This window comes from Mycteria americana, chromosome 2 (assembly GCF_035582795.1).
Source record: "Mycteria americana isolate JAX WOST 10 ecotype Jacksonville Zoo and Gardens chromosome 2, USCA_MyAme_1.0, whole genome shotgun sequence".
In the NCBI taxonomy this organism is placed as follows: Eukaryota; Metazoa; Chordata; class Aves; order Ciconiiformes; family Ciconiidae; genus Mycteria; species Mycteria americana.
Window position 1 is genome coordinate 83348329 of NC_134366.1, and position 27684 is coordinate 83376012.

The window sequence follows — 27684 nt, forward strand, 5'->3', positions numbered from 1 at the left end:
ATGCGATTGCAGATAGTGTCCAAGACCTACTCAGTCAGGGGTTCCCCTAAGTTCAGCACAACACAGATGGAATTTATGAGAAAGTACTGTTAAGAAATGAGGGAGAAATTTCAATGCTAACAGTTTCTCAGATTTCAAAAGCCATTTTGGTGTTGCTCATCATTTTAGAAGGGGAAAAATGGCTTCAGCCTACTACAACTCCGCTTAAGAATAGGGAGAAATAAAATGAATGATAAGGCTTCAGATACAGCTTGGGTGGCCAGCAACAGCAGAACTTGAGGAAAGTCAGCATGAAAGTGACAGCTGTGGTGATGCAGAGCATTACCGAGGCTGGTGTTACAGCTCTGTACTTCAAGCTGATACAAATATGAAGAGGCCCACAGATAACAGTCTTTCGGGATTCAAGGCTTCAATAGAAACATCCTCACTGCCTTCAGCCTGTTTTGGATGTGTCCCAGAAGCCGGCTATTCCCCAGCCAGAGTCTAGATTCAGTGTGACAAAAAGCCACTTTTCAGAAAACCGTATTGTAAGATCTTTAAATCATAACTAGGCAATTGCTCAGAAGATGCTGGGAAGGACTCAGCCTTGGAAAAGAAACAACTACCAACCAAACAATTCAGACATTACCAAAGACAGCAATAAAAGAAGCCTAAGGACGGTTTCCATTGCTTTTAAAAATAAGTATTTGTAATAGCACACACCAAGGATACAATATTAATATTATATCAGTGATGATTGTTTACGTTTCTTCTGCTGAAGCAGTATTTGGCGTTGTGATGGTTTTTTTTCCACTAGGACAGAAAAAATTGACCAACACATAAGCAATTACTTAGTTCCTAAACTCAATTTACCTCCCATTCCAAAGATCAGGGATTTCAAAATTTCTTCAAGAAAACAAACAAAAAAAGTAATAAAAGGAAGCCTTCAACCCAAATTCTTTTCTTGTTGTTTGTAACAATAAACAACAGATTTCATGTAAAAGCAACACTAAGAGGGTAGGAAAAAAAGTGTTCCAAAGCTAATTTTAGTCCTGCTGATCTCAGGAGCTTAGTGTTCCCGTCAGACTGAACAGACTCCAGTGGTGCCCTGCCTGCCTGGCTGGCTGGAGAAATCTGTCCTGGAAGTCTATTTATGGCACCTTGTACCCTATACCTAGATTGGGTTTTAGGTTTTTTTTTGTTTTGTTACACTGGAGCAAGTATCCAGGACTGTGTTGATCCAAGACACAGATGTGACCTACTCAAGTAAATTACCAGAAAAAAAAACCAAAACCCACCAAAGTGGTTAATTTTCTGCAAATTTCATTTTCTTCATTTTCTGCAAATCAGTCCCTCTGGACTTCAGCAGCTAGCCAAAATTCAGTCCCAAAAGTTGTTTCTATTAAAAGGAGAAATTGATGACAGAGTCAGGTATATCTTTGATTCAAACCCGTCTGCAACAAGGTAAGAACCAATGATGAGATCTTTTTCCTTGATGGTTCTCATCCAAATTCAGTCAGTACCATATCCAATCCCTTCATGAGCTCCTTCTACTTTTTTCTCCTTAGAGACACATTCCTACTGCTACCTCTGGCTGTTTCTCCCTAGTCAGCACCATTTTCTGTGGCTTGTTTCACTGGTTCTTATGTCATATAGGCAACTCCAGAAATCACTACCTCAGTGCCTTATGTTTGCTTTATGAGTTCCCAGGGAAAATCCCCTTGGTCACATAGTTAAGTTTTTAATGTAGATCTCACCATGTAATTCTGGGTCGGTTGCGACCCCGTTCCACTACCTGGTTCCATAATGACTTTAACCACTTTTTAAAGCGCTTACCTTGCCCGTCAGCTTCCCTGGATTTTACCCAGTCCATAATCGTATCCCTTCAGTTCCACCCAGTCTTCCATCAAACCAAAATGGCCACACTCTAACCCTTTCAGCCCAGAAAGAGAAGTGCTTTAACAAAACTACTAGTTATACTGTAGACAGTGGCTGTCAAGGTAACTTTCACATTTCAGCCCTCCCCCCCCAAAAGTCTGTTTCCAGCCACGTCTCCTTGTGATTTTTCTACTGTTTGTATGAAGCCTGCCTACCTGAAGGGAGCTGTAATTCCTCACGCCCCGCATCAAGAGCGGACATCCTCTGCTGGATGCAAGTGAAGAATGTATTTCCCAAGTGTTTATCACCTAGACAGAACAGAATTCATGCAGGCACCCTAATCTTCGTCAGGGTAAAATCTGCCAAACTAGCCTAAACTACCTTTAATTAGAAACAGTAAGAAGTAGAAACAAACAGAACTACGAAGCAGTAAAACACTCCTGCTGTTAGAGTGCCTTTGCTAGCAGGATGACAGCCCCAAACAGAGGAGGCGTAGCAGCTAACGGATGGGTAGTAGTGTCTCAAACTGCAACTTCACCTTAAGGCTTCAGTTACATTCACCACTCGCTGCTGCCAAGAGAGGTAGCCCTCTCCCCCCATCCCTCCCCCAGTTTCTTCCTTGTGGGACATGTGCTTCTGCCAAGTCCTTGCTCCAGCACACATTTGATTGCAGCACAAAGCCAATTCAGCTCACTAAAACAGCAGAAAGTAAATTGGTTTTGGCTGGAAAGCAAGCTGGATTGGCTTATTATGTGATCAAGTGAGCACTATGGTCGGTGCAAGACATTGAGAAGAAGACCTGTACAGCTGAAGGCAGGAATGGCAAGAGAGGTCTAGGCGAGGTGAGAATGGTAAACAGCAAAAGAAGCTGTTAACACATCTCAGCCGGAGCAGGGAATCACAGTCTTACCACGGTCCAGCAATTTACAAGACACTGCCTTGAGTATTCAGTTCCTGTAGCTATCTCCTCATTTCAGGGACAGCAGTTCCTCCGATACCTGCATATTATTTAAAGGGGATTTCGGATTCAGCCCTAGCATGGGACTGCATCAACAGTTATGCATCTTAAGCCCAAATTCAAAAAGCACTGGTACCCCAAGCGTGCTGCTGTGTAAGCCCTGGGAAGGGAAAGGATTTTCTGGTCCCAGCACTTGTGCAGGGTAGTGCCACAGCCTAGGGAAGCTTTCCAAGGCTCAAGATGAGCCGGGCACGGCACCACGTTAACACCACCGTCCCGCTTCTCGGGCACAGATTGGTTTTGTGTATAGGACTGCACAACGAACAAGGCGTTTGTTGCAGTGCCGGTTCGTGGGTCTGCCCCGGGCTCTCTACAAAAATACATATATCCCCCACAGAAAGCATCCTGAGGGGACCAGCGCATCGTTCCTCTGTAAGAGAAACATCACAGGCTGGCAGCGAGGAGACAAAGCCCCTGGAGATCCACCACAGAGAGGGCTTTCAGCAGAGCACCAAGAAACGAGACTGCATCCGTTCAAATGGTCAATTATCTAAAACGTGGCTTTGCACCAGAGGAGAGTTTAGTTGCCTACCTCCCTTTCCAACCCACCTAGCGTAACACGGCCTGCTCCCACCCACTTGCTGCTGGGGACAAGTTTCCCCCATTTTCTTTTACCTTCTCTCCTCCGTACATCTGGTACTGCAGGGCTTCCCGCCCTGAGCGCTGCGAGTCAATGAAGTTGGCCTTTAAAAAAAAAAAAAGGCAACCGCTGGGGACCTTGAGTTTTAACTTTATTAATCTTCAAGTTTTATATCCTCTCAGGGCCCCGCTTACCAGATTCTTCTCGGCACCATGGCGCACCGGGACCTCATTTTATTAAACTAAACAAAAGCCCACGCTGTCACGCCCCCAGACACCAGGTTTCCCCCTCCCTTTCCAGCTCCCCCCCACGGCCGGGCAGGGCGGGCCGGGGGCGGCACGCCTCCTTCCCCCGCACCGCTCGTCCCTAGGAAGCAGGAGAGCCGGCCCCGCCGGCGCGGCCATCCGGCGGGCAGGGCACCACCTGCGCCGGGGGCCGGCCCGCCGCAGGAGGGCGGCGCAGCGGGGGTGGGCGGCCGGGGAGGCGAGGGCGGGCCCGGCTGCTCCCGGGAGCTGCTGCTGGGCGGGCCGGAGCTCGGCGCTCCCCTCAGGTGAGGGGCGGCAGGGGCGCGGGCCGCTGTCCTTCGCCCCCGGGGTGCCGAGGGACGGGGTGTCCGCTGAGGCGGAGGGGAGGCGCGGGGCCGTTGCTGGCCGGCGGGTGGATAGCGAAGGGCGCAGCTCTTTCCTCAGCGGGACGTGGGGAGGTGCCCGGTGTGCCCCGGCCACGGGCAGCGCCCACGGACCCAGCTCCGAGGCCTCAGGCCAGGGCCTCGCCGGCAGGGTCACTCCCGGGGGGTGAAGGAGGTTGGGGCTTGCTGTCACGGCGCTGAGGCGGCGGGACCGACACCAGAACCCGCCCGTGGGGAAGGGCGCGGGGCCGCTTCTTGCTGAGCGGCTTCTGCCGGGAGCAGAGGAGCTGAGCTCCCCCGGAGGAAAGCACTGTCTCTTTCTTTGTTAGCCGGAAACAAATAAAAAATAAATTATTTCTTTAGTGACACCCTAAGGAGACGGAAGGGAATTCATTAAGCAAGTCCTCAGCCTGATCAGTCAAAATTAAATCGACTGCAGTAACGCTGAAGGGCTGCGATGAAGGCAAATGAGAATGAAGATTGCTTAGATGCTTAAACTCTGCGTTTCCATGTTTTGCAGGTTTGGGCTTAAGCATACTGCACTTGAAAGGGTAAAGACACTTTCAGGGAATAACATCCCTGAAATATCTAATACCCAATTATCCAGGATGTATCTTCTTGCCAACTGATTCTCGGCCCAGCACAGCTTTGCCTGTGCCTACGTTTATCCAGATCACAGGCGACGTTTGGTACTGCATCTGTTTACCCCAGATGGGTGCCCTCCTCTTAGAAACTTCCAGGACAAAGGTCACAGCCTGCCCTGTCGGGTTTGCCCTGCCGTCAGTGGCAGTTGTATGCATGCTCATGCAATGCACTGGTGTTTGCTGGGTTTCATCCTTTATGTCAGAGACAACATTAGAGAAGCCTGGATTTGTGTTCTTAGTAGACACCGTACCTTGTCCTTGCAGCCAAGGTAGGAGAGTCAGAGCAGACCTAGTAAATAAGCTAAGCGTGATAAATGTTGAGCATAGAAACATTACAATTACTTGAGGAATAGGAAAATGTAAAGAAAAACTTCCTTCTTTAATGAAGTTACTTTGCTTGTAGTTTAAAGGGGTTTACTTCCTTTGCTTCTTAAGGAAGTCTGTACTAAGTCTTGAATCAACATGAAATGGATGTAAGTGCTGGTCAATGAATAACTTCAAGTGCAGCTATAAAATGAACCAGTTTTATTTCTCTGGCTCAGGAAGTTATTTTAGAAAGAAAGAATACATGTAAGAAACAAGATGTCTCATGCCGGGAGACGATACCAAGATAAGCAATACATGCACCATGAGAACCATGGATCTGATAGATATGAGGAAGACAGAAGAGCAAGAAAACCATACCCATACAATGCAAGGTACGTCTTTATCACCTTAGAGAAACATATCACAGCAGGTCTATAATGTCTGTCATCTTCTTTGTTTGCTTTTAAATGTCTTCATATTACAATAGTAAAGAGCATATACTCAGCCTTGAAATCATGAAGCATGAGCATGCCGCATTTGGAATCAGGGAGCTATTTTACACTTAGAAATTTAACCTTTTTCTTTGTATTGGGCAGAAAGATAGGCTGCGTGACACAGGCATGTGAACTTCCTGGGGTTATCTGGATCAAGGTGGGTCACAAGTAGGTGAAGCATGGCCATGTCTCTTAGTACAGTTCCTGAAGAGGCTCGTCAGCAGGTGACAGCAAGCCATGGCTTGCCAAATACGCATTGCTTAAATGAGAATGTTACATGACTGAGACCAGCTCAGGGATTTAACTGAACTCTCGGGTGCTCTAGGTCAACTGTGAACAAGTTGATATTAATCTAAAACAAAATTAATTTCAGTAGTTGCAGTCAATAAGTACTTGTTTAAGTGTCTAAGGCTGTTTGCAGCACTTGATAGTAGGTCAGCCCCTATCAGCACAATAAGCAAATCAACTAATAGAAAGTTTGGAGTGACAAATAAACTCTTAGGATACTACAATTCTCCTTTCAGCCTGGCTAACCTACAGCATATTAGAAGTGAGCTTAGGCTGTTTTCCTTTGAGTGCATGCCCGTGACTGCATTGTAAGAGACAGGTCTGTAGCTCTAAACACCACCGGCAAATTGGCCATGGCAGTAAGGTGTTCTTCGCTGCTGTTTAGTCTCTAGGGGAATGACTGTAGGGCAATTTAAGAATAGAGGCAAGGAGGGAGAGGAAATAAATATAGTTAGGATTACTGAAAAGCTGAAGTACTGAAGTACTCCGTGATAATATGCATTTTAGCAAGAAAAACAGGATGAGAAGAAAAGCAGTAGTGAAGAGCACTGTGCGGACTAGGACTACTTATGGCTAAGTATAAAAGATTTGGATGGTGGTAGTCCTATTGTATTATAAAAATAGCTAATGATTTTTTCTTCTGTCTCTCTTAAATCATGAAAAATTGGAGAGAAATGGGAACAAAGGTCAGCCTAAGAATCATCCTCAGACGCTGAATGACTGTCCTTCGCAAAAGCAGAGATCAGGAGGGGATATAGTTAAATTATCTTGAACATATTAGAAGTGAGAGCAGCAAATGCCAGGAATGCATTAGTTGCGCTGTGGAGGGGGAAAAAAAAGGGGGTTTGTTTTTTTTTTTTCCATATATAGTGTAATAAAAGTGATGTGTGAAAGGATAGCTATAAATTAAACTACCGCTTCTTAGCAAAGCACTTCTCTGGACTTCTTGTTTTTGCTGTTAGTTTTAAATGACTGGACATGTAAACTGAAAATTGGTGGAAGGACTGTACAGGCCAACAGACCATCCCTGTATCCACCAGGGATTAGAGTAACGGAAGCAGCAGATACAGATCTGTAATAGCCATGGAGATAATTCTTGGAGTCAAGCCGAGAATCTGGGGGGCACCAGCCCTCACTACAACTAATCGAAAAACTTTTCCATCAGTTGTTTTGATGGAGTTTGGCTTAACCTAACAGCATTCCCCTTTCACGACAAAACCAGCTGCTTTTGTAAGGAAATTTCAGTATTTTGGTGAAGACTTAGGCTGATGGACCAAAAGACCTCCAGATACTATAATGAAATAGATGGGAAGAGTTTCTGGAAACTGTAATTTGGGTGCCTAATGCTTTCATCCTTTACAAGCAAGACTTTCTAGCCAGAGTATTTCTTTTTCCAAATGCATTTCTATCTGAAATTCCTATAGCAAGCTTCCTCTCATTGCTGAGGAGAAAGAGTTGCATTATCCTGAACTGGAAAGTCCTGAAGGAAAACGGGAGCAAAGGTGGCCAGAATAGGCCATTGTGAGAAAAAAAGCATCTAAAAGAAAGAATTTTTTTTTCCTAATTATACTCTGTTGCTGAACATTAGGGGGTTTTTGTTTTGTTTTGTTTTCTGGCAAGTAGCAGGATACAATAGAGAGAGAAGCAGCTGCATCAGAAGTACCAAAGGGATTGCTTTCAAGTTAACTGGAAGTCTTATAAATCACACAGCTTATTTAATTTATGTGACACAGCTGTGCAGGATGCTTTGGTGGTTGCACAAGACACAGGACAAAGGTCAGAAAAATCAGAAATGTTTCGGCCAAATAGAGCTGTTGGCAACTACATGTGGAGACGTTAGCATTGGTCTTGTTATTGAATGTCTTAATTAAAATGTAAAAACTACAAAGAACATGATTTAATGTGGATGAATGAGATAATATTTGTAAGTTGAATCTGGAATTGGATGAAGATAAACCTTAGTGAAGTGCAGTGATACTAGGAAACAAAACTACAGTTGAAAATGCTGATCTATGGATAAGAAATTCAAGGTAAAAACTGAATAGGAAGAAGACATTTAAAAATAATAATGCTGAATGAGACTTAAAATACCCTTTAATAACAAAGTCATCCAGCTGTACCTTGAAAAAGGCAAGCTCCAATTCTCCTTCAGATGAGGGACAACATTTAGATTAGACCAGACACATGCAAAACATATAGCCAACGTTTCTTTTAACCTGAGTGTGAGCTCAGCTAAAAAAGGGCAAATTGCACTTTCCCCACAGAATAATCTAAATCTCACCAACCTTAAAAATCATCAGGCTTCCAATGTGGAGCTGTATGTCATTGCAGCAAAGTGGACAATTCCATTTTGGAGTATACAAATTAAGAGTCTAATTGGAGATGTGAGAAATTTATTTTTTGGGGTCGATTTTAGATTCCTCTTCAAATATCATCGAAGACCTAAAAGAAAAAAAAAGAGAGAAATATTTAAATAGGCAAATTTTTTTCCCCACTTTAAAATCTTTATCTGTTTCTTTTAATAGGTTTCATTCTTTTAAAAGGCATCTTTGTGACACACAGTAATTGGAAGTACAAACTTGACAAAACGCTTACCCATGGAATAGCCGTGCTACTTTACATATTTATTATGTGAAAATATTTCTTATTTTTATTCTCTGGGCTGCCACGGACTAGCTAAAAATGTTTGGTTTTCATGAAAAAGCTGTTACTCGTTTTTATGGGAACAGGAACTCTCCCCACACCCTTCTCCTTGCTACCTTTTGCAAGCAACCTAAACAATTCAGCCAGCCTACTCAGTGAGTAAAACAGTTTTCCAGAATAACAACGATCAAGTGCAAATATCCTTGTGAACATGGATTTATGCAAGTATTTGGGATATTTTCTTTCAAAACACTCAGGCAAAAAAGATCAGATACCTATGAAGCAGGCTAGCTGGTTCCATTAATAGGAGTGTCTGCCAGTTTCTCATGTTCTAATGTTCAGGAGAGAGCATGATCCAATTAATATACATTAGTCATTTACTCCGTTGTAGATCAACAGAAGACATCCGAGGAGGCCAGCACTCAAGGACTTCCACTGTTTGCTTAGACCCTTACTCTAAAACCTCAGGAACAGCACGAGAATATCTTGGCCCACCACCAGAATGTTATCCTCCCAAGGAAACCTTCTCAATGAAGTGTTCAAAGGTATGCACAACAAGAGGTATGTGAGATTCTTGTTTCCTGCCATCCACTCCTCTCCTTCCAAGGACCTGTCTTGGTTTTGGTTTCTGAGTTTAGAAGCACAACAAAATAAAGCTAGAGGAATATTAAAAAAAAAAAACCACCAACAAACTGGGAGAATTAAAGTTAATGAATGGCATAACTGTGGGTTACTAGCACGTTTTCGGCATCTAAAGGCAAGATTTATAGAGATATTCAGATACTTGAAAATGCATCTCTAGAGTATGCATACAGAGCATCAGAGTGGGTCATGTGGGTAATCACTCAGGTTGTGCAGCAAGAGTTAACCTTTGGAATTTAGGAATAAATTACATATTTGCATCTGTAGGCAATTTAAAGATGGCTGTTGAAGCTTTGATGCTAGTTTATTTCTGACACATTCTTCTCAGACTTTTTATCAACTCTGGATTTAATCCAGTCACCACTGATACATCTTTATAAAGCAACATTGTGGGAGACAAAACTATTCTATGGACATGAATCCAATAAAACAACTCTTGAGAAATAACTTGTTTTTTTCATAGCTAGAAAGTGACTACAAGCAGAGAAATGAGCATTAACGTGGGAGGAAATCAGCCTTAACACTTGGTAAACTTGTTCCCATAAATTAAAAAAAAAAAAGCACTAAAATATCCATTACTCCTTTAAAGTTTTTCCTCGTCCAGGACAATGAGCTTTCTCACCTTGTTTGTAGGAAAGGCCCACTGCAGTCTGAGTTGGAACTTACAGCTAGGTGCAAAGTCTTTGGCCGAAGCCTTTCAGTGTCCTCCAGTAGAGAGACAAATGAAGAGTTTAGTTGTTGGAAGTAAATTAAAATACGTAATATTAGATTATTTCTTCAGTCCATGAAAGAAAGTTAAATAACACACTCAATTTCCTCTTAATATTTCTCTGTATGTGAATATGTGAACAATTTTAAGAGTGAGCGGAACTATTTTCTCTTATAAATATGTTCTGTGTATTTGTATGCAGTTTGTTTTTCATCTCGAAGGGATTTAACTCCAACAGTTAGTAGAGCATATTTAATGTTACAGAGCCATACTGATATTTTATCCCTGATAAAATTGTATCAGCAGTTTCTTCTTCAACAATACTAAATTATTTTAACTTGTCTGAGAAGTTCTAGAAAACTCCATGCCTTATTTTATCACAGCTTTAGAAAAATGAAGTGGCAAGTTCTTTTTAGTTTTCAATTTCACTGGTTGTTTAGACTTATGGATAGCTTAATGTGACTTGCTGGGGTTTTTTTGACCCGCATTTGCTTCTCATTATTTCAGTGCATTAAACATCATTAACTTTTTCAAAATGTCCTAGTTTTGGATGCATCAGTTGATGATGATGATTTCACTCCCACCCCTCCCCCAGGTATTGCTCAGTATTTGCCAAAAATTTAATGTCTGAGCTTGCAGTGGAGGAGGGAAAAGAGATCATGTAGAAAATAAACCCATTTATTAGCAGTTTTACTTCAAAAAATGAAAAGATATTGGAGGTTGATAAGATTATGAGAATGTTACTCCCCTGTTTAATTTTTGAAAGTACCAAGATTTAGCAGAATTTCCTAGAATTGTTTTGCAGAATTCTGTATTCCCTGCAGTCATAGTAAATGTTATAAATGAAAAGCTACATGAATTGTTTACTAAGAAGTCAGTACATGTGAGCTACAACTTCTTACAGCATGAAAAGTTCCTGTAAATACTTCTTAACCATCTCTTTCTTTTGCCAATGATTTATCAGCACTGTGGTGAAATTCCCCCTTCCCAATCACCATAATTCTAAAATAAACTAGTATCAAACAAGGCTGGGAAATCAAGTGATCTACCACGGTCTTTTCCAAAGCAACAACTGAAATACGGACCTTAGTTTCTGACCATGCATCACTCTACTTTCACTATGGTTTGGTTTTTTTTTCCTTTTGCCCAGCAAATATACTTATGCTGTTTGTGTACGTTGACCAGTTTGGCAAACTAGAGAGGAACTCTAAACAACCAGAGCTCTGGAAAGTATTTCCTTCACCCAGATACTGCCCTCTTCATCCATGCTTTTCACCAGCAATAGCCCAGAAAGCTAAAGTTGAGTTTCAGAAGTAGGCAGTTATTTTTGCAGTGACCATTCGAACTTCTTAGCTCCAAGCAGCAGCAGAAAAAAGGACATCATTCTGCTATCTTTGTTATTCCTGCCTTCCCTCCCTAATCCCCACCCCCTTTTTTGTCCTACAGTCACATTAAGACAACAAACCCAACCCAAATATAATGGAGGAAACAACTGGTACTGACCCCTTTTGCCAGGAGGAACATTTGAGACCATCTAAGAAACTTCAAAACATTCTGCTCCTTTTTATTCCTTTCATCTTGAAAACAGAAGGAAAAAAGTCTGTTAAAATGCTATATAAGCAATACCTATTCAAAGCCATTCAGGTAGGATCATGTGGCTAGCAGTACGGGATCATACAAGGCACCTAATTACACATCCTCTCAAACAATGTCCTAAAGTGCAAATTTAGGAGGACCCACCAGGGTTTGGACCAGTAGAGAGTGAGCTGTCCTCTGGAATACTCTCCAAACTTCAGATTGGTGGAATTTTTTTAATTGGAAAACTGCATTCACTTCTGGTATGTTTAATACATCTTTACAGACCTATCAAATTTGTTTAATCCTTTTCTGAATCCCCTTTTGAATGTTTGGCCTCCACATTATCTTATGACAAGGAGTTCCACAGTTTCTTTGTGCCACTTGAAGAAGTACTGTTTTGTTCCTTAAAACGTTTTAAAGAAGGTGTCTCTGATTCTGGTGGTATTCAAAATACCTAATGATAATCTCATATATTCACCTTCTCCATGAGATTTATGATTTTAGAGTGAAGTCTTCCCTTTCTCCCTGTCACTGTGCTATCGCTTCTTCCTAGATTGAAGAATAGTCAGTTCTGTCCCTATCAAGAGCAAAGTCTTTGCAGTTCTGGTTAGCTTGCCAGCCTTATACATTTTCCAGATCCATCATACCCTTTTGAGATGGACTGACCAGAACTGCACTCGGAATTCAAGATAAATTCCCAAAAGAATCAGATATCTGCATAAAGGCTCTGGTTCCGTAGTCCTATCCTAATGCTTCCTAGCTTTTCGTGTGGTGTTTTGACTATCAGTGAACACTGAGCTGATGCTTTCAGAGAAGGCTGCCTGATGTCTTTCCTGAGTGGAAATGATTTGTTTAGAGCTCATCTGTGTGCTCTGTAGATGGGGAGGGTGGGGGTGTGTTTGTGTACATGCATGAAGTGTGAGGTTGCTTATTAAACACTGATTTCATTAATTTCTCATTCAAGAGCTTGAGCTCTCAGCAGCCTACCAATTTTACAATTGGCAATCATGAAGAATTTTTTGTGATTATTATTAAAACAGACTTCACCATCTCACTTTTCAATCTTTTCAATTCATCAGTCTGTGCATCTATGATAGTTTTTTGATGTGTGCTTTTGAGCTGAATCTCTTTGGAGTCCCCACTTACAGCTCTTTGGGCCATGTTGCAGAGCAGTCTCAGGATGCACAAACTATATTTCCTTCAGATAAAACTAAATGAGAGGGTGAGCTGTTACCACTAGCAGGCACTCTGGCCTTTGGACCAAACTAGAGCTAAAATGAAGTACTTCTCTCTCCCCAGAAAATGCCTATCGTGTAGCCCCGAGGTCTTCAGCTCCAACTGTTTGACTCTACAGATCCACTCCCACTGCACTGCTAACATGGGTATAAGTAGTAACAGGCAGCACAAAACAGAGATTTCTCTCTTAACTCTATTTGTTTGAAAACTGGTTGCTTCCTCTTACTCTTTATTTTCTTTTAACCACTACTAACCTGTGAGAGGATCTTTTAGCTCACTGGAGCTTGTGTCATTTAAGAGCACTACCACTTGGGCTGCCTTTCGTCATATATCTGCTGATTCTTTTAAATGACTTCCCTCTAACAAACTTGACTCTTCCCTGCTATGCTATCTTAATGTCTAGTTTCTATATGGTTTTTTTCATAGGGATGTCACACTTGTGGATCTGCAGATTAGAGATTCAAAAGGCAATGGAAACACAGAAGCCTGCCACCTTCTGTTTCTGTAGTAGTGAAGGAGACTTAAGGAACAGCTTATAGACTGGTGTCAAGCTGTCTAGATGCTTTCTACAATTATATGGGAATCAGATATAAACAGTTTGTGATAAAGACAAACCTTTTATCAACTAAGGAACTACTGCTTGCAATAACCATTTCTTACAACTTCTGCACAATGGTGTGTGCCATTTAAAGCAGCACACATTGAAAATGACAAGAGTTTTTGGCTTGGGGATACTTAGAGCTGAAATTCTTTCTGAAGAAAACATTCAACTTGCTTTTCACAGCGCAGGTAAAATTTCTGTAGTTCTCTCTTCTGTGTAGAAAAACTAAGTTAGTAATCATATTTGCCTTTCAAAGGACCCCCCTCAGGTCCTTTGAAAATATAACCAGATTCAGTGCTTTTGGTTACCAGAGGGAACGAGAGAAGTGTTCAAGGCTGGCTGCCATGCTGCTTCCTTCACCTTAGAGAGAGCAAAATCTGAGTCAAACCCAAGTGAATTGCTGATCTTAAATTGGTCATAGATATTTGGTCACTTGACCTTGAAAACTTTTCATTTTCTTTTTATTATGTATATTGGTGTGAAAGAGGTGGAGCAATGCAATTCCAGGGTAATGTTTCCTTTAGTTTTTCTTAAACAGTGAAGGTAAACTAAGTTTCTCTCATCTTCGGTCAGTATATGACTCAGGAAATGCCTGCACTTTTGCCTTGTATAGAATTGTACTCTGCTGGTCATAATTTCTGAGCTAGTAACTTCTTTTTAAATTCTTAACCCACTTGGCATTTAAGGAGGACAGCACTAAAAAGGTTAGAAAACAGTTTGTGGGGGAGCAAGTATAATTGAATCATTGTTCTTTGCTGCCATGAATAGTGTCAGATTTCTTAAGCATATTGTAGGCACTTCCAAACAATCATGCCCTTAGCCTACATTCTAACATCCACAATTGTTAAAACCTTCAGACCAATTTCCTCTCAGAAAAAGACAGCATTATGGTTTGTAACAACAAGAAAAGTCTCCAATTTCAAGCATAGCCAGGAGGAAATATCAAACTGAATTTATTTGGAGGAGGAAATAGAATTAGGGAGTAACAATGACTTTCTCCAGGATATATTCATGCATTAACAAGCCAGCATTAATTCAAATGTAAACATCTATAAGCTTTTGTTTTTACAAAATACAGTTGAATTTTTTTCCTGTAGCTATGCATGCTGGCAAATACTCATAGACTGGAAAAAATACCGAGATGAAATGTCACCCTAAACACAGGGTTCACACTAGTAGACACTTGGTTTGAGTTATGCCATTGTTCACAACCGTTATACTGCTGCTGTTACGTTGCTCTGTTATGTCCTGATACTGTTCTTCTTGGAGTCAGATGTGGGAGCAGGAAGGGAAAAATATTTTGCAGAGCACTTGTATCCCTTCCAGTGCTATGGAGATGTTGGGGGAAAATAGTGGTCTGCAAGAGGCGTTGGACTGAAGTAAAAGACCTTCTGTAGTTTCAGTTATATATGTTCAAAAGCCCTGAAAGGTCATTAAATGTGCATAATGCATGTAACTTTGTGGATGAAAGCAAACATTTGACAAGTACGTTCAGCAGCACATGTTAGATCTTTTCAGCAGTGGTCAGCAGGATACTTCCATTTCTGTGGAGGCACCCAATAGGATTAGAAACTGCTGTATTTTGCAGTCACCATCTTCACATCTTGCCCCTACAGTCTGCCATGCTTAGCTCCTTTAAATTGTGCTCAAAGCTGTCATACGCTGTTCCTGTGGCATTTAATTTCAACATATTTCTGCTGTAAGAAGGGAGCACAAAGGTCCCCTATAGTCTCATTGTAATTAGATGGCTTCCCCCGCCTATCTGTTACAAAGTATATTTTAAATACAGTGTGACTAACAGACTGAATTTGCCATCAAGTTTTTTAATCTTGTAATTGTGAAGACAGAGAGTATTAGTAGTGGGAATTGGACGGAGCTGTACAGATTAAAATAATCCCAGTTATTCAAAATGCTTAATTAAAATTGCACAGTAACAAGATACAGTGGCAGAGCTGCAGGTAACCTTCCTGTTCTGAAGTTGAAGTATTTATTTCACTTGGAGGTAAGTCCTGTTTGCTGTGAAATACAAATAGCCATGAGCAGTTACCTCTGTAAAAACATGCGGGGGAGCTACACTAGTTGCAGATGCCAAATCTTACCTTTAGCAAACTGTTGCCCTGCCAACATATGGGACTTCACTCTGCCCACATCTTTATATCAAATTTTTTTCATCCACCTTTTGGCATTGTGCTAACATGTACACTGTTGTTTTTAGAGAGGGGAGAACTACAACTGAGAAGACTCACTTAAGTTGGCAGGAGAAGATACTGGCAAAGTTGATGTTAGCTGTTAGGTATGTGTTAGACTCTAGTCCGTGCTTCCCTACTGGGAAATCTTAGTTAAGTCTGCTGTCTACCAGTATGGAACAGGCGTTCCACCATCTTTCTTGTAAGACCATGGGGTTTGTTTTCCCCACGTCTGACCCAAATTCTGGGAACCAAGTAAAACTCTTCTCTTTAAAAAGTGGCTCTCAAAACTAATTGATACAGCAGACTGACTGTCTATTGAATGTAGCTCTGTTTCTTGAGCAGGTGATCTTAGCTCACTCAAAGGAGAAAAATCCACCCAGTCAGGAATGTTGCTCACCAAGCGTGACACCCACAATTGGTAAAGTGAATGAGAAGCTCAGGTTCACAGGTGCCTCCAACCTGACCTACCTTCAGCCAGACTATGATTACTTAAAGAGCAACAACACCCCAATCTTTGTACTTTCTAAAGGTGGCTCAGTTTCAGTTCAAACAGAGGGAGTGGCTGTGGAAAGTTGGCATAAGGAACAAGAGTGTTTCATTGTTTTCTGAACTCTTTTTTAAAAAAAAACTCCTGCAAGTTTGTTTCGATACCAAGATATTTGTTTACTACTTGAAAGAACTAGGAAGAAAAAAGGCCATTTCCTGAAACACAGAATGTGAGGTGACCGTGCAGTGACCTGCTGGTGCTACAAATACATGTACAGCCTTTTACAGCCGTTGTATTTAAATCAGTATTGCCAAGTGCTACAGTTTAATGCAAGACCTTTTGCTTCCCACCCTCTCCAAAATTGTGGAAGATGACTCATGCTTGGTTAACATCAAGAAATCAAGAACATGCTAGAAGTGATGCTTTAAAGAACTACTGGGAACAAGTAAACTGAAGCTGTTGTTCCCAGGCAGGGGCTGGGTTGTACTGAAACTGTCTTGATGGCAAGTAAATCTTAGTGTCATACAGCGGTGGGAAACTATGGGAATAGAGGCTGATGCAGGAATTCTACAAATTAAGTCCACCCTTTCCTGTGAAAATTGGACAGCATTGTTTAGAGGATGGGAGGGTATTAAGCAGAAGGAATAGAGCAGGTGGGACAGTAGTTCTTTAAGGGAAGATGATACACAATACACAGGAAAAACAGGACAATACGTTTGGATCTGAGCACTCTGATTGTGAACATAAGGGTTCTCTAAATCATTAAAAACAAGGCTGGTCATCCTTTGAGATTTCCTGATGGAGCGATTATCTTGACTAAAGAGGGACAACTTATTAAAAGATAATAACAATGCTTCTTTCTAGAGCGCATAAATAATTTAATTTTCCCAGTTTTAAACTATTTTTCCATTGATTTCCAGTAAGACAGATATCTCAAATGAGCATAAATGTGTTGGGCATTTAAATTCAGTTGGCTCTGAGTATGTAGTTCCCTTGGGTCCTTTGAAAAGCCAAGATTCTGTTGGTGTTACGTTGCCTAACTCATGTGTTTTAGGGTTGGGTTGTGGTTTTTTCCACCTTTGAACATGACTCCATTAGGGAGATTTTAGCATAACTCAGTGCAAGCTAAATCCCACCACTGGCTGAAGAACACAGAAACGTACAAAAACAATGGTGGGGTGAGGGCTTGGGGGGGATTTGTTTGTTTACGACAAAGCTGTGTATTGCCCTGATCCTGCATCAGTGAAGTTGGTTGAATTCTTGTTACTGCGTTCAGTAAGATCTTGCTTTGTACTGGTATACATAAAGGGAATAATACTGTTAGCAAGATGTTTTAATACTCTGCAGCCAGATTTAGTATTTTTAATCTCTTGTGATTGATGTCTCCATTTCATTTCCCTTGTTCAGTTCTCCTCCACTGTTTTGGTTCCTCCCCACTTCTGTCACATTTTTGTCCCCTTACAAAAGCAGAACAAAACCCCTCTTTCCTTTGACGTTTTCTCCCCCTTCCCCCTTATCGATTCCCCCCGCTACCGACTCAGTTTAGCAGAAGGGTGACCAAAGCTGCGCGTTGAGCTGTGCCTTTACTCCCTGGGAATGCCAAACCTGCGCTGGCAAGAGAAGTTCCACATTTGAGATCCTTTTCAGGACTGACTGCGGCTTTTGTAAGTCACTATATATGGTCAAAATACTTGTCTGCTCCTTTGAGGGGGAAAAAAAAAAAAAAGATTACCTCTGAAAAATGGAAAGCTACCCAAACTGGGAATAAAACCAAAAGACAACTTTCAGTGAGGAAGGCTGGGAGAAGGATTTTTAATGCGTGTTAAAAATCCTCTTTCCTCTCTTCCCTTCTCGTGGAGTGACCCCTAATGGGATGAGACACAGGCACCACTGACCTGTGCCGCTCCTAGTGCTGCTGCCCTGCCGCTGGGGTCGGGGTGTCCGAGAGGGGCAGTCCGGCACCCCTGGGGCTGCCAGATGGGTGCTGCTGGTCCCGGCAGTACGTGGCCTGCAGAGGAAGCAGAGGGAGAAAGCAAGCCAGAATGGAGAATGACAAACATAAAATATCTTAGAAGTACGTACATACACACACTGGGATCCTGACACGTGAACATTGGGGCCACGCTGCCACAGCGCCTGGATGAAGATGCCTCTTTACAGCTTCCGACGCAGGAGACTTGAGCACACACTTGAGTTACTGGGTACCACACAGTCAGCTGCAGTGTAGTTTTATGAGATAGAGCATGCAGATTTAACAGCTCACCTCACCTGAAAAGGAGAGTTTCTGGTCTTTCTCTGGTCCTGGCTGTGTTATTTCCCCTGCTAAACTCATGCCCGCGTGATTGCTCATCAGATACGCTGTGAGTCACTTAAAGGTGCTAAAGTTGCAGGAAAAACCAGCAGCACACAAGAAAAGAGTTGACTCGTTTCCTGCTATTTTAATTTATTAAAACAGCTCTTGGAAGGGCCTAATGCTAGGCCGGAGTTATTACTGGGCAGTGGAGAAAAGCCAAGGTTGGGAGCCGTTAGAGTAAGGTCAGCTGCCTGTCGATCTGTACCCTGACAGCCTGCCTGGCTGCTTTGCTGGACGTTTGAGCCCACCATTTGACAGAAGACAAACCCATTGATCAGTGGGTTAATACCATGGCAATAGCCCAGCATGCACCTGGTATAGAAGGGAGAGAAAAAGTGAATAGTAGATTAATAGTATAAATTGGAAGGCTGCTGTTTGTTATAGCAGGAAGCTTACTCACAGCAAAAAAAGGTTGGATGCAAACAAAGTTAACAAGTATGATACATTGAAGTTACTATCCATTGCAGATTTAGATTTTATGGAATGAATGAAACCATTCCCTGGAAAGCTCCAGCAACACCCACTGTCTTTTAGATTGCAGCCGTTCTCCTCACCTTCAGTGCTGAAAAGCAGTGCAGGAAAGAAGCACGGGAAACGAAATGGAAATCCAGGAGCCCAGACTTGAGTCTCGTTACTTGCTCAGTATGGAGAGGATTAGTTCCCAAAGCCAACTGTTCACTGTGGTAATTGTAATACAAATCAGTAACTCTTTTAGATAGATCTCAAGATTTTGAACTTGAGAAAGGAAAAAATAACCAAACCAATGGAATTCTGAGATTTTCAGACCTCCTATCATTTTACACTCAAGTCTTGCAATGCGTTCATTGTTGCATGGGATTAGGGAATAGTTGTAGAGATAAGTAATTTCCCCATAGGAAGACCTTTTGGCAGTCTAGTTTCTGCAGCTATAACTCTAAGATGACGTAGCTAACTGGCCTGTGAAAGCAGGAATGGCAGCACAGACTCGGAAGTGTGGCTTTTAACTCAGCCTTTTCTGCCAGCAGTACGCTGCTTGACATAGGTCACTGCTAGTATGTGTGTGTTAGCATACCTTGACAGAGCTAGATTCAAAACTCAACTGTCCTTTTATTCCGTATTTCTCAAGTCTGTCTATACTAGTGTAGTATATACTATCACAGGTCAAGGTTGCATGAGGCTTTTGGGGTGCCCAGGTCAAGATCTGAACATACTGTAGGGCTTAGTATTTCCATCAAAGCCCTCACGACTGTACAAGTCTTTAGGGATTTCCACTAATTGTCTTGCTGCTTTCACAAACCCTGCTGGCTCTCATCATAGACCTGTAATTCACAGCTTCGTTCTACATACTGCTTATCATTTAGGATTTTCCTTAATACAGGAGGCTTTGTTATTGCACTTTTTTAAAAAAAAAAAAGTTAATCCATGTGATGCAAATAACTAGTGGAATAACTGCTAACGAACCTCTCTCCATTGTTTAGTTACTCTAATCCATTCTACAGCAGGCGTGTGTGAAAACTGTACAGGTACATACAAAACCTGTCCAACCTGAACGCCCTGTCTAAGGAAATTTTTCAAGCATGCCATTAAAGCATTGACTGCTGCAGTTAAAAATACAGTAGACCCACATTGATCATACTTGTCATCCCATGAGCAAAGAGACACGTTCTGCCAGCCCTACTGTGGTACCAGCAATCAGCTCAGTGAAATTAACATTTAACACTCTGTACCCATTAAAAACGTTGAGTCTTTTGGCTGCATTGTTTGAATTTGGTACAAGGAGTTCCAAATCCTGTCTCGTGGACCAAGATTTAAATTTCTCTTTACATTTAGCTTCACAAATATTTCCTTTGAAATATTTGAAGCCTCCTGAACAGATTTGGTAACCAGCATGGTTATTGCCCTGCTTCACAGAAATGGTTGTGCAGAAGGGTCAAGGAAAAGGCCTATTGTCATGCAGAAATCAGCATCACCTCTGAAGAACACATACATAGAACTGCACGCTTAGTTCCTCCTCAGCAAGAGCACTTTGTCTTCTCTGCCTGCTCTACCTAATTCTTTTTAGGCTATGAAATCTGTATATGCATGCACTTGTGTATGTGTGTGTACATATATATATATACACATATACACACACAAACTGAAATATGCTGAACCTCAGATATTGTATTCCCAGGTATTACCACCATTATCACTTCTCCCTTTCATGCTTCTGGGGTGGTTTGCCAGGCCGTGATGTGGATGGGCTCAGTACCTACATACAGCTGCATTAGCAGAAGTGAGGGGACCAGTCTGGGCACAGGGGGAAGCAGGAGCTCCTGAAGTGGCCAAAGGCCCTTGTCAAACCATTGCAAGCACCTTCCCATGACGAGCGAGCAGCAGCAGGAAGGTGCTCGTTACCTCAGCCCTCTGTGGAGGGAATAAGAAAGGGCAGAACAGGAATATCCGATAATCCTTCATGGTGGCTGTCACTGGCTTTCTTCAGTTCGAAGCATCTGGCAACACAAGAGTGGAATTTGTCTAATTCCCTTGTGTGCTGCTTCAGCCCTTTCTTTTCAAGCCCGTACAGCCTTGACAGCAACTGAGCCATTGCTCAAGAGGAGAATGCCATGCTGATCAGTAATAGTCAATGTTAATAATCAATGTTAGCAGCGTAAAATGAAAGTCTGTATGCAAACTGCAGATCCTGCCCCACTTTAAAGACAGATATAGGACCGCTGTGTCGAGCATCTTATGTTCTTGGCTGTCAGACTGCAGTAGAATAATAAGATTCACAATTCTGTAATTAACTTAAGAACTTGAGGAGCAACACGCGTGATACACTAGGAGTTTTCGTTTCCTGAATAGGCAACTCTAGCTATGCTACGCTTCAACATCCATCATGTTTACTAATCTTAGTCTGACCCCTAGTGAGCTGCCACAGAATAATCAGATTTATCTGACAGATGCTGCACCTTCCTGACAGGCAACTACCACAAAAAGAGGTCATTTATCCACTTTTTTTTTTTTTTTTTCTTAAAAAACCTTGGTTACCTTTATCAGTAGCATAACATAAGAAGAAGAAGCGTCAGCTCAGAAGTCATAAGGCTTTCTTCTGAAGGTGCGCGTGTGGAAGAGAACACATGACCCAGTATCAAGTTCACTTGACTTACCTCCACATATAAGGTGGTTTTTGCCTCCTTCCCCTCCTCCTTTTTTGTGCAATCAGGAACTGCTTCTTCAGATTTATGAAGAGATTTTTGTCTCTGAAGGACATGAAGTGGAAGTTGCATCTGGTTACATAATAAGTTTAAATTAACAAACACTTGGAAAGGCAAAAAAACAGTGTAAGTTAAAGCAGTAAACACATTTTAAAGGACTTTAACTTGCACAATTTTTTAAGCTATTGGAAGCTTCTAGGTTTTTGTCAGCTTTAACCTCAGCATTTTGTTCATACTGGATATTTCTTGCTCAGTGTGTTTATGCCAAGTAGTTACAGGCCAAAATACAATCACTGTGCGCTTGCCTTGGCAATAACACAAGCACAGTAAAATTTTTATGGATTTCTTTCCCCGCATGAAGATCCATTTATCAAGCACACTGACAAATTAAAAAAAGTAATTTGCCCAGCCTCTGAAATGTACTCACGAGAGCTCGCGCTGCCTTTTTTTTTTTTTTTTAAAGCAGTGCTGTTCTGTAGCCGTAGCCAAGAGGACTATCTCAGTAAGTGCTCTGTGTCTATGGTTTTGGTGTACTTCTGTCACCCCCAGTTTGCACAAGATGTGATTTTGACACCTATTCCCATCTTTCTGCTCCTTACAGGCATTTTGAAGTTTGTGGAAATCACGGTTAACCTCCTGGTGCTGGTTTGCGTGGGCGCTGCCCAAGCCTCTGTTGCAGGCTTCACGTCCCTTGGCGGCTTCGGCACCGGATCCTTTAGCCTGAATTCGGCCTATAGCCCCTTTGAGGGCACGGAGCTCCAGGAGGTGAGGGAGCTAGACATGCAGTTCACCCAGATGAGAGCCCCTTGCGTGTATGGCGGAGTAGCCTTCAGCTTAACAGCAGCAGTACTTACCCTTGTCTTCCTTGTCGTGGGGGCAAAACCCATCCAGCAGCTCAGGGTGGGGCTGCTGGCAGGCGAATGTGCCTTCAACCTGCTGGCCAGCGTGGGGTACGTCGCGGCCGTCGGCCTCTACCTGCATTTTGTCAGCCAGGTGAACTCCACAGAAGTTTGCAAGAGGCGCGAGAGGCTGTATGCGCGCCGTGGCTATACCTCCATGAACTGTGTGGTCCAGGGCGGCGACGCGGCTGTTGGCCTTTTTGGTGTGGCTGCTGCCTGTTTGTATTTTGCCAGCTTTGTGGTCTGCATCCTTGCTATCCGAACCGTCCGGGCCTTCCAGAGCCACACGGCCAAGGCACAGCACAGCCAAGGCCAAGCACAGCCCCAAAGGCACAGCACAGCCAAGGCCAAGCACAGCCCCAAAAGCAGCATTAGAGACAGAAGCGTCAGAAGCCACCATGCTGTCCACAGGACCTCTGAAAATTCCCACAATGTCCAGGCTCTTGCCACGTTAGTGTGAAGTCACCTCTGGGACTGTGCTGGAGCTTCAGCAAGGACGGACACTGCACATCGCACGCTGAACAGGCGACCAGTCCACAATATGTTGTCCTACAAGGTGCTGAAGTGTGTATCGAATCACCAAATGTAACAATACTGCTATAACATGATGTAATAAAATTGACGTTGAGCGGGTGTTTTAACAAGGTTTTTTGCATCAGTCTCTCAAGCTGGACTCCTGCATTTAAAATGTGTTTGATTGTAATGTTTTCATCCTGCACAGAGCAAATCCAAACAGCAATGGGCTGTTAACAGGTTGCCACCTCAGTGCTGCCAAACTTGTGCTAACAACCATTCCTTTCCTCTCCAATGACATAAGGAATTGAATACACAGCTGGGATGGACAGCCTTCAACAGATCCTGTGCCTGTCGATGCAGCCTATTGCCTTACGCCACACCGCTCACAAAGTGAAGGACACTCGAGTGCTTTTCTGAATCACAGCTGAAGCTATACTTGTGGCCTGTTTCTCTTGGGCTAGTGAAGCGTTTTATCTTTTGAGTCACAGGGGTTGACACATGCCGATCATGTGCTCCCTGAGGAATGCTGCTGGGAGGAACTAGCTGCAATTTCAAAGGCAGAATTTGGGTCCTCCTCCGGTTCCCTACTATGTTTTCCCCATCTCACTGAGCACAGATGAGAACCTGAGAGGCAGCACACTGGTCAGCTAGCAGCTTCGTAAAGATACTGCTTGCTTCTGTAACCACCAAGGCTTGCTGAGTCCACAGCCAGCGGTGGGCACAGCCTGAGTTGGGAACACGCTGGCTGCCCTGGGGTTTTCCATGGGGATGCTGTAACAATGACAGAAAGTACATGCGTCCTTGCAATAGCTAAACACACAAAGCATGAGTGAACAGCAGTAATTGTATGCCCCCAGGGCTGAGAAAATAAATTTAAGAGAACATCTTTCAAGAGTCCTTTGTTTGAGGCAGATGAAATAGATCACTGGTCTTCATAGATGAGGGAGTGAGGAAAAAAGGCTGCTCTTGAAGTACATAAGATTTGTCAGCTTGAGAGGAGCGAAGAGGCAATTTTGATTCTGGCTGTGCTCACTCTTTTCAGTTTTGTCTGGCTCAGAGTCACTGCCCAGATGAGGCTGTTCTGAACCATAGTAGAGCTTATTTATTGTATACTTCACCTATATATGCACACACACACACACACAGATCTCCAAGGATTATGTTTGAGGTAATATAAGCCAAACAAGACAATGTTATGGTTCTGGTTAGAAGTGATTACATGAGCCTTTACAATAAGTATTTATCTTATTGTATAATACCTTAAACATCTCTTAACACTTGGAACATCAACAAGCTTCATAGCATTATTATGCTTATGAAGAGACAGGAGTGAAGAGGTTTTCCAAACTTGCCATGACTCACAGTAGTGATAGAGTGATGAAATTAAGCCTTCGATTTCTAGCTCTTTGCCCAAACCCAGACCTTCACTGGTATGCTGTAATCGGCTGGCAAGTCTGTTACAGGGATGCCTGGCACGCAGCTAAAGCCGCAGCTAACCACGTGTTAGGCATTTCTGCCTGCACGCTTGTTCCTGTGCTACCTCTACATCTTGCACATTTTGAATGCAGGCTTAGTTACATGATGACACACTGTTATTAACTTATACAAACAAACAAAGCAGCACCTTGAAGTGACACATTCAAAAGATTAGAAAAGGCTGCAGATAAGAATGTATAAATCTTAATTCAGTCCTTAAATACGTGTGCAATATGAATTTTAATGTCAGGGCTTCCTACTCTGCCCCATTCATTTTTGAATACTTCCCTGCCATCACTGTGCAATAGCAACAGTCCTCTGGGAGCATCGATTCTCTCTTTTTTCCTTGTGTGTGTGGTAAAGGTTTGTTGCAAGGTAATTCAGTCTTCAGAAAAAGGTGCACAGAGTTTCCCCGGGGACTATTGCTGTAGTGTTCCTCCCTTGGACACTTGGGTTCCTCACAGTCAATCCATTTTGGGTCCCTTTCCTGTTAACAGGAGCAATTTTATGCATTTTATGGGGAGAGTCAAAAAGTAGCTGCTAGTTACAGGTGCTCGGTTGGAGACTCCTGGGACCCACTCACTGCCCCAAGCATCCGGTCGGCCCCGGTCACGTTCTCTCAGCTCCTCACCCAGCTGCCTCCCTGCACTCACCATCCCCTTGTGTTTCTAACCTCCACAGCCTCAAGTTTATTCCTTATATCTAATATAAATCTACCTTCTTTTAGTTTAAAACCGTTACCCTTTATGCTGTCACTACAGTCTCTGGTAGAAAGTCTCTCTCCATATTTCTTACCAGCCCTCTTTATATATTGAAAGGCTGCAATAAGGTCTCCCCGCAGCCTTGTCTTCTCCAGGCTGAACACCACCAACTCTCTCAGCCTTTCCTCATAGGAGAGGTGCTCCAGCCCTCTGATCATTTTTGTGGCCCTCCTCTGGACCCGCTCCAACAGCTCCATGTCTGTCTTGTACTGGGGTCCTCAGAGCTGGATGCAGTACTGCAGGTGGGGTCTCAGCAGAGCAGAGCAGAGGGGCAGAATCACCTCCCCCGACCTGCTGGCCACGCTTCTTTTGATGTGGCCCAGGATACGGTTGGCCTTCTGGGCTGCGAGCGCACATTGCCAACTCACATCCAGCTTTTCACCCACCAGTATCCCCAGGTCCTTCTCCACAGGGCTGCTCTCAATCCATTCATCACCCACTCTGTACTGATACCGGTGATTGCCCAAACCCAGGTGCAGGATGTTGCACTTGGCCTTGTTAGAACTTCGTGAGGTTCACGTTGGCCCACTCCTCAAGCCTTGAGACCTTACAGGTCCCTCCGGACGACATCCCTTCCCTCAAGCATACCAACCGCACCACTCAGCTTGGTGTCGTCCACAAACTTGCTGAGGTCCTGAAGCACTGCAAGCAGAGGGACCACAAAGAAAGCCAAAACCCGGTGATTGCCAGCTTCTTGAAAGCTTTGTGCCTTGAATTTGTTTCCTTCCCTGCCACCATGAAGAAAGATCACTAGGAAATAATCGCGAAGAGGAAACAAACAGCAGTGCTGTTTCCTCCACTCACCTTCATGGAGGGAAGTGTAGGGGAGGAGAGGGAAACATCCCAGAAATACTCCTCAGAGGGCGAGGGCAGGGAAGAAGCAGCTTTCCTTCCCACTGGGGGGAAGGGCAATCCATATACCATCAGAGCAGTCCAAACAACCCCGCTTCCCCACTGTAAGAAGACCATGCTTGCTATCCTGTAGCCAACTTGAAAATCTTTACCGTGCGAGCTGGGAAGGTGCAATACAAGAGCAGAGATTTTCTGGCACGCACACACGACTAAGGCTGCCACAGGCTGTCATCCCCAGCTGCCACTGCAGGTGGTCCTACCCTCCAGGGCAGATTAGCCTTCCCACCTTCTGCTGCAGATGGCTGTGCCCCACCGTTACCTCTGCGCAGTGGCTGCCAGTTAGCACGAGACAATAATCCGCATTTGGACCAGTAAACAAAGGCAGGGCAAACGGCTCCTGTCAGCCCTATAATGTCTTTCAGCCTTTCCCTGCTGCCCGCCCCGTGCATGCATGCGTGCACTGCCTGCGTGCAACCTTCAGGGTCAGCACCGAAGATAAACTCGCCCATTTCTCTTTGCTGCTTTGAAGCAGCCCCTCACCGCCCAGTTTCACCTGCAACCAAAGGACCGCACGCAGTCGTCACCCCTCGTCCCTCTTTGGTGAGAGGGAGCCTCAGGGTGCGTCCAGCTTGCCCACCGTGACCACCGTCAGCGGTGAGGGAAACTGCGATAGCAAAGGTCGAACCTGTGCTTCCCTGAGAGGTTGTCTTGCAGGCAGACAGTATGGCAGACAGTATCTCAACCTAAAAGCCTTGGGAACCCCACCACTGGTGCAGTAGGAAGCCCTCTGGCATGCCAAACTTATTCTGAACCTTCAGAAAGAGGAATAAAATGGCCACCATCCCATTCCCTGGAGATGCTAAGGAGTAGGTGCAGGTTGCAGGGTGAACTGGAGCTGCCTGACAGGAGAAAAGCCCCGCTGCAGAGGATGGGTCACTGGTGCAAGGTGCTGGGGTGAGTCGAGTAGCTCGCTCACCTCAGAGTTACCTGCGAGCCTCTCAGACAGCCCCTTTGGATTTAAACCATCGATTCGTACCTGTCTCCTTCAACGCGGGAGCAAACAGCTTTAGTCAGTCTGCGAGCAAAACCTCCAGCTGAGCTCGGCAGCCATTAACTATCCACAAAGGGACCCCCTCCCCACAGAAGAGCCTTGGAGAAAAACAATCTCTCTTTGACAAAATGTCTCTCCATGCTCTAATTCTGAGGCGGAAACAAAGGGCAGAAGATATTTAGGATGACTATATTTAAAAAAAAAAAAAAAAAAAAAAAAAGGAGACACTCCCCCCCCCGATTCTGCATCCCACCACTGAGTAAACTGCTGTGAAATTTTCACCGTGGTGGACTGCGTACCTTTAAGCACCCATTTTCCTGAATGTCCCCTTTATTCAAACAATATTTCATAAGAGTAGTTCAGTCTGGAGGAAATCTTGTCCAGAACAGAGCAAACCAGCATCCGAAGACACAGGTGTCTTGTTTCAATGTAAAAAGCAAAATTGTGGGGGGTGAGGCGCGAGAGGAGAGAGGATATTTACTGCTCCAAATAGGGTTAACAAAACCTTCACATTTACCAAATAATCCAGGTACCTGGTACTGTAAATCCAGAGCTGCTGGAAGATCTGCATGCGTTAGGGCATTGCCCTCCTGCTGCTGACCAGCTGTAAGGAGGAGGGACCTTTGTACCCATCCGCAAAAAGGAAATTTTCAGGTAAGCACAAACAACAGGCTTTCCTATTTTCTTAATGAGTTTAAGA

At 43.5% G+C, this 27684-nt stretch overlaps 1 protein-coding gene across 1 annotated transcript; it reads left to right on the plus strand.

Moving 5' to 3' along the window:
• Positions 1 to 22788, plus strand: LOC142406501 (MARVEL domain-containing protein 3-like). Its single transcript, XM_075495450.1, is given in 6 exon segments — positions 1 to 83; positions 1330 to 1443; positions 5270 to 5425; positions 8850 to 9019; positions 22031 to 22623; positions 22675 to 22788. Coding segments are annotated over 6 exon segments (1230 nt in total).
• Positions 22789 to 27684: the final 4896 nt, after the last annotated feature.